Source organism: Rhamphochromis sp. 'chilingali' (genome assembly GCF_963969265.1).
Source record: "Rhamphochromis sp. 'chilingali' genome assembly, chromosome: 7".
Lineage (NCBI taxonomy): Eukaryota > Metazoa > Chordata > Actinopteri > Cichliformes > Cichlidae > Rhamphochromis > Rhamphochromis sp. 'chilingali'.
Window position 1 is genome coordinate 31,491,558 of NC_137934.1, and position 14,060 is coordinate 31,505,617.

The 14,060-nt window shown below is 39.6% G+C and overlaps 1 protein-coding gene across 5 annotated transcripts; it reads right to left on the reverse strand.

The window, feature by feature from the left end:
• Window positions 1-3,098: 3,098 nt before the first annotated feature.
• On the reverse strand, window positions 3,099-11,459 carry LOC308399434 (uncharacterized protein). 5 transcript variants are annotated; one of them, XM_080886695.1, is made up of 6 exons: window positions 11,305-11,457; window positions 10,560-10,632; window positions 6,677-7,737; window positions 6,439-6,594; window positions 5,324-5,416; window positions 3,099-4,316 (listed from the first exon to the last, which is right to left on the reverse strand). In XM_080886695.1, exons 3-6 carry the CDS (start codon window positions 7,706-7,708, stop codon window positions 3,999-4,001), a joined length of 1,599 nt encoding a protein of 532 aa, XP_080742821.1. In that variant the 5' UTR covers window positions 7,709-7,737; window positions 10,560-10,632; window positions 11,305-11,457; the 3' UTR covers window positions 3,099-3,998. The 5 variants fall into 5 exon arrangements, with proteins under 5 accessions (XP_080742821.1, XP_080742822.1, XP_080742824.1 ...); XM_080886696.1 differs by lacking the exon at window positions 11,305-11,457 and adding an exon at window positions 11,169-11,293; XM_080886698.1 differs by lacking the exon at window positions 5,324-5,416 and having other exon boundaries at window positions 11,305-11,459.
• Between the last annotated feature and the right edge of the window lie 2,601 nt (window positions 11,460-14,060).

Genomic DNA, 14,060 nt, shown 5'->3' on the forward strand with positions numbered 1-14,060 from the left:
TGAAAGGACTGTGGGTGTCTCATAAAATAACGTGGGTCGATGGATCTATTTTTCCTTGTAATCCACAAAGTGACTAAAATGGCTTCATATAACTAGATAAAAATTGTGAAGTGGCTCAGGGGGTTGGGAAACGTATCTGTAACCGGAAGGTCGCTGGTTCGATCCCGGGCTCTCTGTCCTGGTCGTTGTGTCCTTGGGCAAGACACTTTACCCTACCGCCTACTGGTGTTGGCCAGAGGGGCCGATGGCGCGATATGGCAGCCTCGCTTCTGTCAGTCTGCCCCAGGGCAGCTGTGGTTACAACTGTAGCTTGCCTCCACCAGTGTGTGAATGTGAGAGTGAATGAATAGTGGCATTGTAAAGCGCTTTGGGTGCCTTGAAAAGCGCTATATAAATCCAATCCATTATTATTATTAAAAGGTATGAATTAATTTGCAACAATTTGAGGCTTTGTGGGTGACTGATGTATAATTAGGTCTAAATACTGTAAGGTGAGTCTTTTTTTATAATGTGTTCGTGTTATTATTTCATTTCCTCTGGCAAAGGGAAGACATGTTTTTGGAAGCATTTGCATGTGTGTCAATAAAATAATTTCTTATAAAACTAGGTGTAGAGTGGGGTCAGGTTATCGGTCCATTAAAATTTGTGTTACATAGACTAAATTTGTCAAGGTCAGCATAATGATTTATTTGTCAACAATTAAGAGCAACCATTATAACTTAGAAACAGACTCATCAGCAGATTGATATGAAGGTCAAAGTGATAATAATGCTATATAGAGCGATTTATTAGAACTATGTTTCATGCTGCAATACTTTGTGCTGACAACAGATAGCCGTATAGAGAGTGTTATTCCAAATATCTATTTAACTATTTTATTATGCGATTAATAAATTAACAGGTCATGACTGTTTCAATATAAAACAATTTGAAATAAAATAAACTTCAGATAAAAAACTTTTTCACTTCATATTTATTACTGAACATTTTAAAAATTTTTACTAAACAACAAAATTAATGCTACACAACTACTATAGCCACAATAAAAACAAGTAATAATTGCACTGAAAATTATATCTAGTATATTAAAATGGGAAATAATTGCAATAAGGGCAGCACGGTGGCACGGTGGTTAGCACTGTTGCCGCACAGCAAGAAGGTCCTGAGTTCAATTCCACCATCAGGCCGGGGTCTTTCTGTGTGGAGTTTGCATGTTCTCCCCGTGTTTGCGTGGGTTCTCTCCGGGTACTCCGGCTTCCTCCCACCGTCCAAAGACATGCAGCTTGTGGGGATAGGTTAATCGGATAATCCAAATTGCCACTAGGTGTGAATGTGCGAGTGAATGAGAGTGCGAATGGTTGTCTGTCCGTGTGTGTTGGCCCTGCGACAGACTGGCGACCTGTCCAGGGTGTACCCTTCCTCTCGCCCTATGACAGCTGGGATAGGCTCCAGCGCCCCCCGCGACCCTGAAAAGGATAAGCGGAAGCGGATGGATGGATGGAGCTCTCAGAATGCTTTTTGTTACACATGAAACAGTTGCCCATTTTTAATGTCCTCTCATTTAGCAACACCTATGCAGTACCTCAAGAGGGCACTGCTGAGCAACTTCTGAATCAGCTGTTTATGAGTGTACAGGCATGTATGTAGTAAGAATAGATCCAATATTCCTTATTTACTAGTGTTGTTGTTCTGTTTTGTTGAGATAAGATAAGATAAGATAAGATAAGATACCTTTATTAGTCCCACGAGTGGGAAATTTCGTAAACCACTCTGCACAAATCTGAACAGGACACAAATGTGTTAATATACATATATGTTTATACATCAAAAATACTGTGAACAGTTACAAACAATAAAATTATGAGATTAGACACCAAGTCTCCCCTCGGTTATCCGGCATCTTCCCAACACAAACACTGTAAACCAGTCACTTTAGGAAACGGGACTTTTAAAGAAATTAATAACATTCGTTCATTTTATCCATTTAATTAAACATTAAATGGATAAAAAATGTGGGTAGTGCTTTAATGTCTGCTATTCATGAAAGTTATTTTAAATGGTTTTAAAAATAGGGGGGGAAATGTGTCAAGATACAATAGTTACTGTAAAGTCTTTGGTTAAGTCTAGCTGAAATTCATACAAGAGTCAAATTGCATCACAAGGTCAACAAATTTTAAAAAAAAGTTATTCAGAATTGCCTACATCACATCAGGACTGCATGGTTTTGAAAGTGTAAGACTGCAATCTTGTAAACAATTTAAGATACACTAACATGTAAGTTTAAAACGGTCATTGTTAGCTAGGCAAACCGTGTCGAGATGAGAGGAAGAGGGCCCGAATGCAGACACACGGGAATGAGGTGGACATTAACAAAAGACAAGCCTTTATTATTGGCTGAACAAAAACACTACAAGTCAACAACGAAGGGGAGAATTTAAAACACTAATAAAACGTAGACTGGGTAAGGCTAAACTAAAGAACATGAGGAATATAGAAAAGGACAGAAGGAAACAAACACTATAGCTGTGTCCAAATTCAGAGGCTGGATCCTCCTGAGGACCCGGCCTTCACTCAAAAAAATAAAACATTAGATTTACTTAAAAAAGTTATGTCAAGTGGTTCCACACAACTGCTTTAAGTAACTTTTAAGAAATGTTGTTACTTAGTTTGAACTCAATACTGTTAAGTTAGATTTACGTAAGTGTATTGGCTAAATGTAACTTAATTGCAATGCTTAGCTGATACTTATCTTTGTTGCTTTAAGCCTACATAACTTGTTTAGGCAATATCTTTGTAATACTGTTACTTAGCTGGTACATAACTTTTCTGCTTTAGAAGGACATAACCTGGTTAGGTAGTATCTTTGTAAAACTGTTATGTAGCTGCTACATAACTTTGTTACTTTTGAATTATATAAAATTGTTAAGTAATTTCTATTCAATACAATTACAAATAAATCATTTACACTGGTTACTTCCATACAAAATAGCAAAGTTTCTTAAAAGTTACTTAAAGCAGTTATGTGGAACCACTTGACATAACATTTTTAAGTAAATCTTAGGGAGATCTTTTAGGAAGAAATGAAGACAGCACCCAAATTATCAAACACAATCCTGCCTTTAATAAGCACATTCAGTGCATATAAAATACTTTTTTCCAAGCACAACAGCTTAACACAAAGTGCAATCAATGCAACTTGTTACAAATTCCAAGTGAATATTTTGTGCAGAAAATGTAGATCAGTATAAAGTGCTAACCAACTTGTCGTCAAACTAAAATGATTAAAAAAAATGATCCAACAAAGTCCTGTCTTTACTAAGCACATTCAGTGCATATTAAATACGTGTTGACAGACCGAAAAGACTGTAGAGCCGTAGCTTAACACAAAGTGCAATCAATGCAGACAACTTGTTACAACTTTAACTAAATACTTTGTGCATAAAACAATATTTTACTTCAAAGATCAGTGAAGTGCTAACCAACTTGTCTTTCAACTGGTCCAGAAAGCATCCAAATTATCAAAAAAAATCCTACATTTTACAGGACGTTTCAGGAATTATTTTCAAACACTGATAAGCATGAAAGAGCAAACTAAACTCATTTAAAACAGTGAAAATTGGCTGTTTTGTTCAAAAACTGTACTGTAAAACCGTGCTACTCAGTTTTTCAAGTTATGGTTACATCCCAAGTTGCAGACAGCTGCCAAATGTCACATTCTTTGAAATATCAAATCACAGCGGCCTAACCGCTAGAACTTTTTAAAATGTCTGTCATTTTCTGTATGTTGTCAAGTAGCAGTAGAAGAAGTGCAACACCAATTTTTTAAGTAACAGTATTTTGCTAAAATGCAAATGAACATTATTGTTCTCTAAAACTGGTGAATGTTCCCAAGAAACAGTACTGACAATGAAAAAAAGTGTTTATGAACAACTTAACTATACCTGAACGTAAAGCATTCAAACTAAGTTAAGCAATAAGGGCCTCCCGCTTCCTCCTCTTTATTCAAGGAGTTTGTTTCTGAGCACTTGAACTTTGTTTGATAGCTTCTTAGCATCAAGTCCCATCAGTACTTTCTGAAAAAACTCAAAAGTGTACCTGAGGTTGGATGGGTAGCTCATGTTTAAAGTGTAGATCAGGCCGAACAACAACACAACAGCAGTGGCAACATCAGGAAGATCTCTGAGCACAGCGACACCCTCAATTATGATACCAATGTCTTCTGCCGGGTCAAGGTCACGCTCTCCTTCTGTTTTGATGACGTAGATGCCAATGAGCGTCTTCTCCATTTCACTTTCGGCCTCATGGAAGTCCACATCCTAAAAAAATTAATAAGTAAATAAACATAATAATACAAGTTGCAGGGTTTCATATCAATTAAAGGGATATTCCACCCAAAGTGGAAATTTGTCTATTACCATAAATTGCCAAGAGTTAGATAAGTGAGAAAAAAGCATTTTGTAACCAGCACAGTACATTTCTGATCTTATACCCATTGTTCCTGGTGAGCTCAATAATCATGTCGACTGCAAATGAAAAGTAAAAAGTAACACGACGGATTTGCAGGAGGAGGCGATTTAGACTTGGGCCTACATTACGGTTACGCCAAAGCACCCTGTAACCCGCCATGGCATAGCACTTGGATACAACAACAGTGGTTGAAAAAGCCTCTGGTTTCCATAAATAAACACATATTCGAATATCCATGCACCATGCAGCGGCGGCTTACAGTGTTGTATGTGGTAACCATAATGTATTCCCAAGTCTAAATCTACTCCTCCAAATCCTTCAAGTTACTTATTACTTTTCATTTAAAGTCGACATGATTATTGAGCTCACCAGGAATAATTCGTACCATTAAAGAGTCATTTGCAACCAAAATGCTTATAGTTCCCATTCACTCCATTTTTTAAATGCTAGGCAAAAGCAAATAGACTGCTGCCGGATCAGGAGAATTATTGCACTGGTTACAAAATTATTTTTTCTCACTTATCTTACTCTGGGTAATATGGTAATAGACCAATTTTCACTTTGGGGTGGAATATCCCTTTAAGCTGCAAAACAGTAGACAGCTCAGAGCGAGATGAGAGGTGTTGGTCCATCATCTGAGTACACGGCAGAACAACAAAGCAGAAAGACAGTACACTCAGCCCACATTACACCCCAACTGTAATGGCAAGGGTCACTCCCGCATAAGCTTGTGCTTTTATATCTCCAATAATGTTCTAATTTTAACTTTTTGTTATAATCTAATGAATGTGTGTGAGGAAAAATTACCGTCAGTTAAATTTTTATTACTGGAAATTGTTTCTATTTGATTACTTGCCTGATATTCTTTGATCAAGCTGTTCGGATCTTCATTGAGGTAGACTGCAAGTCCTTTCAGCGTACACACTCTTCTCATTGCAACTGTGTCGTTCTGTAAAACATAAAAGCAAATTTTACTTAGCTAAACTTTAAAGACATTTTCAGTTAACTTCAGCAAAATAAATGTATATAATGCTTTGAGAAAAAAAGTCCATGACACACTACAGAAGAACAACAAAATTTAAAATAAAAAAAATTAAGGAAAGAAGGAACATTATCATTTGAAAAAATGTGACGAGCAAAAAAAGGTAACCACAGGATCCCAAAAAAAACAGAAACCCGACCAAAAACAGCAGCATGAAGAATCCAGTGAGGAAGAGGATGAACAAGAGGTCACACCAAAGCCAGCCTGAACAGAGGATTTTTTTTTTTAAAGTAAACCACTGAGTCCACTGATCTAAGGCTTAGGAGGAGAGTTCCAGAGTTTGGGGGCCACAGCAGCAATGATCTGTCACTTTTGGTCTTTAGACTGTTGTGCACTACCAGGCTTTGATCACTGGACCTCAGGGACCTGCTGGGGGTGTTGGGACTGAGAAGGTCTCCATTGTATGATGGTGCTTGTCCATGTAAGGCCCTAAGGACCAGAACCAGGATCTTGAAATGAACCTTGAAGTTGACCAGCAGCCAGTGACGCTGGAAGAGAAGCAGGGTGACGTGGGTGTGTTTGGAGGACTTGAACAGGAGGTTTTGCAAGGACAAATGAAAAAACAGTTGTAGTACTAAGCTCAGAGACCTCCCTTTATCCCGTCTTGGTTTGAAAGGTGCCTGATGGCAGTTTATTCTAGCTTCAGCTTTTCTACTGTAAATGCCAAAATTCTCCCCAGGGAGCCGTGGCAAATCCCGTTTTGGAAACGCTACTGTCCTGTAAAAACAGCTTTTAATTCTGGCAATTTTTTTTATAAAGTATCCAAATCAACTTAAAACTTTATTACTGTGACAACACTATCATGAAAAGGACAAAGAATAAACAATCCCATAATACCAACATTAAACTTTACCTTACAATAGAAGGAGACAACAAAATCATATGTATTAAAAGAGGGAATGAAGCATTGAAAAAAATTAATTCCAAACCTCATCAATTGCAGCCATGATTTCTGTGATCTTGCGTCCAGATGTTCCTCCCTTGTTTCTGAAGACTTTGGTCAGTTTGGTTGTGTTGTTGTCCAGCTGTGCCATAAATGTGGATGTTAGCGGGATCGTAGTGATGCGCTGGAATTCAGCATTTATCTGTAAAATAAACAAATGTTTAGCGTGATGGGTTTAAAATATTGCATGTGGAGTGCATTTGCAGATCAACTGATTCAGTTACCTCACGTGGAGAAAAAAGAGCTGGCCATCGGCTTTTAAAGTCAGCTACGAAGGGCATGTCCTGAAGAATTTCTTGCCTCCGGTGAGGAAAGGTTTGGGCCATTTTTGCTTTGATGGTTTCATTGTTGTTCTTCTTCTTGAACTCTGAAAGCAGCACCAACCTTTCTTCTTCCTGACTCTCTCGGGTTTCTCCAGCTGGATAATCAGGGCAGAAATTCACCTCTGCTCTCCTGGGTTTCTTGACTTGGTTGGGATGCACATTACTGTTCCCTCTTCTTTTGAGAGAATTGATGACCAACTCACTACACCCTAAGTTCTTCAGTTTTCCACGATAGTTTGACATTTTATACTTCAAACTGATCTTCCATGCAGAAAATCCAGTTTCTGAACCCTTCTCTTTCAAGCATGGATGCTTTACAACCAAAGCTTGGCAAACATCACTAAGATTGCTGTCTGAAGGGTAAGCTTTGTACTTCATAATTTCTGAAGACAAGCTCTCTAAAATGTCAGACTTGAGCTTTGGTTTTAGGGTTAAAAGTGTTCCATTGGCTTGGAATTCCTGGTTGCCTTTTGTCAATTGCAGCTCTACATCGAAGCTAAACTCAGGTATGCGAAAGTCCAGTGGCCAGGCTTCTGATCGCAGCGTGGAGTTTGCTGAGCTCGAGGAGCTTGATGACCTGGATTCTGGCGATGACAGTATATCTGTGTCATAATCAGGGTTGTGGCCAGAGCAGGGGCTACCCAAGTTAAATGAGGACACACTGCTTTCATTACTACCAGTGGATGTTTCTGGAACACCTGTTTTAATCACTTTTATTTTGTCCATGTCTTTTAGATCAAATGTGGATGTCATGTTAAGGAACTGATTAAAATCTGTGTCCATGTACTGCAATCTGAACTGTTCAGAAACTCCGCACTGATTTTCAATCTCCGCTTTGAGCTCGTTAACATTCTTTGGTATCCCCAAAGGAAGGGTTAACTTGAGTGCGTTGTTCTCCCCCAGGATTATCAGAAGCTTTGTTGGGGCTGTCATTTCTGATGTCCCAATCTCCAACTGTTACTCTAAAAAATAAGTGCAAGAACATGAGCAGGTGGTTCCCAAACTTCAGTACATGTTACATTTTTTTAGTGGTATTCAGAATTTTGCAGCACAATTTTTTTTCTAGTATTTTTACAAGGCTTGAAACATATCCGAGTAGATTTAAGTTCTGGTCCAACTATTTTTAAGAACCAAACTTTGAGAAGTACTGCTATACAGCACAAAAATTAAATCGGCAACATGGACATTAAAATTACCTGAACAGTGTATGTATCTCTTTAATGTAACCATGCGAGAAGCTCCGACTTGGTAGTCATAAAGTGGATAACAATCCACCAGATCCTCATGTGCAACAAGAGAAATTTCCTTTGGAGATGGGTCAATTTTGAAGGATCCATAGTGTTCAGTGTACCATGAGCTCAGTTTTTTTACTATAAACACCAACGAATCTGCCAAAATACACATCTGCAGGATTTCAGCAAACTCTGGCAGACCCCCCAGTGATCCATGTACTATTAACATGCCCTTCCTGTAGTAGATGCCTGCAACAGACACACTCTGGGCAAGGCTAACTACAGCTGTGTCAGGGTACTTTTCAGCAAGACAATGTGCAATTTCACGTTTGAGAAGTTCTACTGGGACTGCCGAGACTCGTGAAACCTCAAAAGTGGCTTTGCTACAGCCTGATGAATGCATGTAATGGCCAATCATGAGCTGGTGTTTGGTTGACAAAGACAGGGTTATGTTTTTGAAGCAGTTTGTGTGTCTAGCAACTTTTTAAAAAAATGTGTGCTTTGCCTCGAATCTGATTGTCCATAATAAGGCAAGTGGACCAAAATGGCGAATTATTGAGGGATAATGAGCCAGAAAGTGATGTTTTGGCAATGGTCTTCTATCTGGGCATACTTCTTTGTACCTTTGATGGTGGTCTAAAATCTTACTCTCCAGGTATGCAACTGAGTCACTGTTATGAACAGGACACACAACAAGCTCAACAATATCCTTCAAATCTAGTAGAAGTTCCCAAGCTGGTTCGTTTTCAGGTATGTGTTGTCCAATAATAAGTGGCAGAAGTCTTAGTAAACACCAATTTTCATGTGCATTGCCACCAACAGTTTTTTTACTAAGAAAATTGTGAGGCAATTTCTGAGGGCGATTAGTCTGATCCCCTCCTTTGTAGGGAAATGACTGAACAAGTCTATTTAGATTTTCAAAAGTGATGTACTTCTTGCCTATTAGTATTCGAAGGCACTCAGCTATCTCAAAAGGCACAATACCTTCAAAAAGGTCATGTGCAAGATCAGGGGGGAATCCTGTAGTGACCTTGAAGAAAGACAGACTGTCTGCTAAGACACACGAGCTTTTCACACCACAACAAGCTACCCCTGTCTCACGTGCAGTTGCTATGTGTACACGATGGAGCTCCTCAGTTCTCAGAGAAAAGTCACTATTTGTAGCTTTTGATTCAATTTCTGAGCGTGTAGCAGTACAAAACCTGCAAAAGTAATCTCCAGAAAAACTTTCCACAAAACCGGCCAATCCATGAGCTCCGAGGCTGTCTGCCACTACATATTGGACAGTGCCTTTAAAGTTGACCCCTAAATTGTCAATGAACACTCCCTGCTGCTCTAAAATGACAAGGTCTTGCAAAAGTGGCTCAAATATTTTTGAATAGCCAAAGGTCCTAAGGTCCTCACTTTTGCACAAGAGAGCCAAATAAATAGAAGAGAGGGATGAATGACTACCTGGTGGCAAGTTACCTAAAATCCAGTAAACTGAGCAAAGTTTATGCTTTTTCCGTGATGTCCCCAATGGATTGCAAATTTCGAAATCATCAACATAAAGACAAATAGAGATTCTTAGTTCACCGCCTGAGAAAAACTCATTATTTTGAAAATGTAGACCATCTTTATATGATGTATACTTTTCCTTATTTACAAAAGGATTCTGATTGTGGCTAGTGACAAATTTGTTCAGTATGTTTTCTTGTTTAAATATCTGCTGTAATGATTTTAGAATAGGAATATACTGAAAGGTCCTCTTGCTTTGGGAGTCGAGAATGTATTCAATTGGATCAATTACTTCAAAATGTTTTCTGTAATACTATCTGCGTTTGAAGGCAGTGGCAAGTGTGCCGTCCTTTTCTATGGCTTTTAACAAAGGGTTAAAAGAAACTGCCTTTGTCAGTTCTTCAATAACAGGCTGGTCTAGACAAAGGTTATGATTCTTGAGTATGTCTACAATTACTTGATTTGTCAAAGGCACTGATGCACAGCTTATCAGGTAGTGCAATTCTGAAAGCAACTCGTCAATTGCTATGCTGGGAACATGAAAATAGTTTTCCAACTTAAGTAAAAGAGATGCAAAATTAAGTTCTATTACATTTGCCAAATCTTCAGTCTCACTTGTAGTTGTATCGTGATCAATATTTGCACTTATGTCCTCTTCTACAATAGTGTCTGTACTGTCATCAGCTGATGTTTGGCCTACAATAGTGTTAGCAATACCGATTTTGAAGTCTTTTAAGGTATAAGGATTGTGTTTCCTATTTCGATGAGACTTGAATGTACCATAGATATTTGTTTTGAAAGAACAACCCTCAAACATGCAATGCACAGTCTCGTTACATTTTAGATGGTTGTTAATGTGAGAAAAATACTCCTGCTCCGAAGCTATGTTGCAGCAGGAACACAAATGGCAGTTAAATGTTGCCAAACTCACAGACTTGTCTAGAGTTCTTTGGGTATGTGATCTGCTTAAGTGGCTATGTAGAGCATTCCATGTTTTGAAAACACAGACACAATCAGAATAGGCACATGGATACTGCTGTCTACTATGAACTAACCTGTAGTGTTTTAATAACAGAGCTCGTGATGACACCACTTTTTTGCACAATTTGCACTGCCACATCAACGTATCTGGGGGAGAAGCACAAAAGACATTTTCATTACACTGTCCCTGAAAAAACTAAATAATTTGCACATTGTTAATGTTTCATATTAATCAGTTTTATTTTTAATATTGTATGCTACAACAATGAATTTATTGATCTACATCATCACCACTGCATATTGTGTAAATGTGTGTGTAATCTGACATTAAAAGTCGAGTGAGAAATCCCATGGACATTGTACAACATTAATGCAGTTCATCTTACACCAGCTTACTAAATGCTTTCTGCAAGCTACATCAAAACGTAAGCTGAAATATTAGACAGAAAATACACCCTAACCTGTCTGCTAGCGAGGAGCGCTTCTCCACTGTTGTTGGCTAAAGTGCAACGCAGTCAGGCGTCCGAGTATAAACTTGGCGCGAAAGTGCGTGCCGGACCGAATGCGCTGCCTGTACCGACGCGTACCGACGCATACCGACGCTAGCGCTACACTACATTTGGGCTGAAAACAGAGCTTTGCTATTGCAATGGAGTCCCCTCCAAAATCATTTGGAAACTCACGTGCAGCAAGTCCACGTTAGCAAACCTTTACCGGGCAAAACCCTGCCTGTACTCTTTTCTTAGTAGCACTTGCGACATTAACTGACGTGTGAACATATATATGTAGACGGGCTTTACAAGAAAAATGACTTCTTACCTGATTTTTGGACAAAAATGCGGCTGAACCAGTCCACATGGCGAAGAAATAGCAAGCTTGAGAAAGAGGGTGGTGCGCATGCGCATTGGCCCTTATTTAGGCGGGCTCTGCACGCAGCAGTATGTGCAGAGGGACAAACCTGTGAATTTACTCAACAATGTTACGTTGACACAGTTCAATGACTTTGTGTAACAACAAAAAGTAACAACATTTCATTAAATTTGCACAAACACTTTAAGGATTTTTGCAAAATCGAGTTTATTAAGAACAAACAACAAAATCTACTTTAGTAAAAGCAGAGATAGGCTGAGTTCATTTTTTTGAGTGTTCACGGTCTACGTGGGCAAAGGTCTTTTGAAGGCCGGGTAGGCCGGAAGTGAGCGACTGTGAAATTGGACAGTCTAGTCTTCAGACTGACCATCTCACACTTCTGTTTAATCATTTTTCTGTTTGACATCTATTCAGCCAAACCGATTTAGTCACAAACAAATAAAACACTGAAAAAACCCAAACAATAACATTTTTAACCTATCTAAGTGACTAATATTTCATGTTTACCTGAGTAGTAAAAGACTGCTGGGGGTTTGAAAACGATGTGCCAGGAGTTCACTGTTCTCTCTGGCTCTAGTGAGCTGGCTAGCTATCGAGCTACTGGGTAACACACAAGGACTAGAAAGAAACCAAGAACTATAAATACTAAATAAATAATATAAAACTATAAACTATAAACCCCATAAGGGTTATGTGATCAGGGCCTGCTGGCTGTCCATCATGCAAGGCTGAGAGCTATAGGTGACCCAGGCTCTCTGTGGACAGTGGTCAGTTTTTTGTTTGTTTTTGGGTGGGAGGTAACTTCCTTTTGGTAGTTAACCCCCGCCATGAGTCGGTCCCCTCATTACTACTCATTCAGAACATTCTAAGTTTCTATTGCAGTTATAATAGCTTAACTTGCACTAGCTTTATTTGAGCCAGTGTATGAGAGGAGGGTGATGACTTGAATATTGACAGGCAGGGTTCTGGTTAGGCGACAGAACTGTTAGGCATTCATTTGTAGAGATAACCCGAAGTGTACACATAAATAAGAAGGAATGACACTGCCAGGTACCCCAGCCCTTCATGTACTTTGCTGAGTTATCTCTGTCATTAATTTCACATACACCAAATGCCTGGAACTGAGCTTTAGTGACAAGAGAATGTGTATTCAGTGATACTTATTGAAAACAAGTTCATTATGTATGAATGGGTATTTACAGTGGGGCAAAAAAGTATTTAGTCAGCCACCGATTGTGCAAGTTCCCCCACTTAAAATGATGACAGAGGTCAGTAATTTGCACCAGAGGTACACTTCAACTGTGAGAGACAGAATGTGAAAAAAAAATCCATGAATTCACATGGTAGGATTTGTAAAGAATTTATTCGTAAATTAGGGTGGAAAATAAGTATTTGGTCACCTCAAACAAGGAAAATCTCTGGCTCTCACAGACCTGTAACGTCTTCTGTAAGAAGCTTTTCTGTCCCCCACTTATTACCTGTATGAATGGCACCTGTTTGAACTCATCATCTGTATAAAAGACACCTGTCCACAGCCTCAAACAGTCAGACTCCAAACTCCGCCATGGCCAAGACCAAAGAGCTTTCGAAGGACACCAGGAAAAGTATTGTAGACCTGCACCAGACTGGGAAGAGTGAATCTACAATAGGCAAGCAGCTTGGTGTGAAAAAATCAACTGTGGGAGCAATCATCAGAAAATGGAAGACATACAAGACCACTGATAATCTCCCTCGATCTGGGGCTCCACGCAAGATCTCATCCCGTGGGGTCAAAATGATCATGAGAACGGTGAGCAAAGATCCCAGAACCACACGGGGGGACCTGGTGAATGACCTGCAGAGAGCTGGGACCAAAGTAACAAAGGTCACCATCAGTAACACACTACAACGGCAGGGAATCAAATCCCGCAGTGCCAGACGTGTTCCGCTGCTGAAGCCAGTGCATGTCCAGGCCCGTCTGAAGTTTGCCAGAGAGCACATGGATGATACAGCAGAGTATTGGGAGAATGTCATGTGGTCAGATGAAACCAAAGTAGAACTTTTTGGTATAAACTCAACTCGTCGTGTTTGGAGGAAGAAGAATACTGAGTTGCATCCAAAGAACACCATACCTACTGTGAAGCATGGGGGTGGAAACATGCTATGGGGCTGTTTTTCTGCCAAGGGGACAGGACGACTGATCCGTGTTAAGGACAGAATGAATGGGGCCGTGTATCGTGAGATTTTGAGCCAAAACCTCCTTCCATCAGTGAGAACTTTGAAGATGAAATGAGGCTGGGTCTTCCAACATGACAATGATCCAAAACACACCGCCCGGGCAACAAAGGAGTGGCTCCGTAAGAAGCATTTGAAAGTCCTGGAGTGGCCTAGCCAGTCTCCAGACCTCAACCCCATAGAAAATCTGTGGCGGGAGTTGAAAGTCCGTGTTGCTCGGCGACAGCCCCAAAACATCACTGCTCTCGAGAAGATCTGCATGGAGGAATGGGCCAAAATACCAGCTACTGTGTGTGCAAACCTGGTAAAGACCTATAGTAAACGTTTGACCTCTGTTATTGCCAACAAAGGTTATGTTACAAAGCAGAGGTGTGGACTCGAGTCACATGACTTGGACTCGAGTCAGACTCGAGTCATTAATTTTATGACTTTAGACTTGACTTGAAAAAATGTTGTAAGACTTGTGACTTGACTTGGACTTTTACACCAAT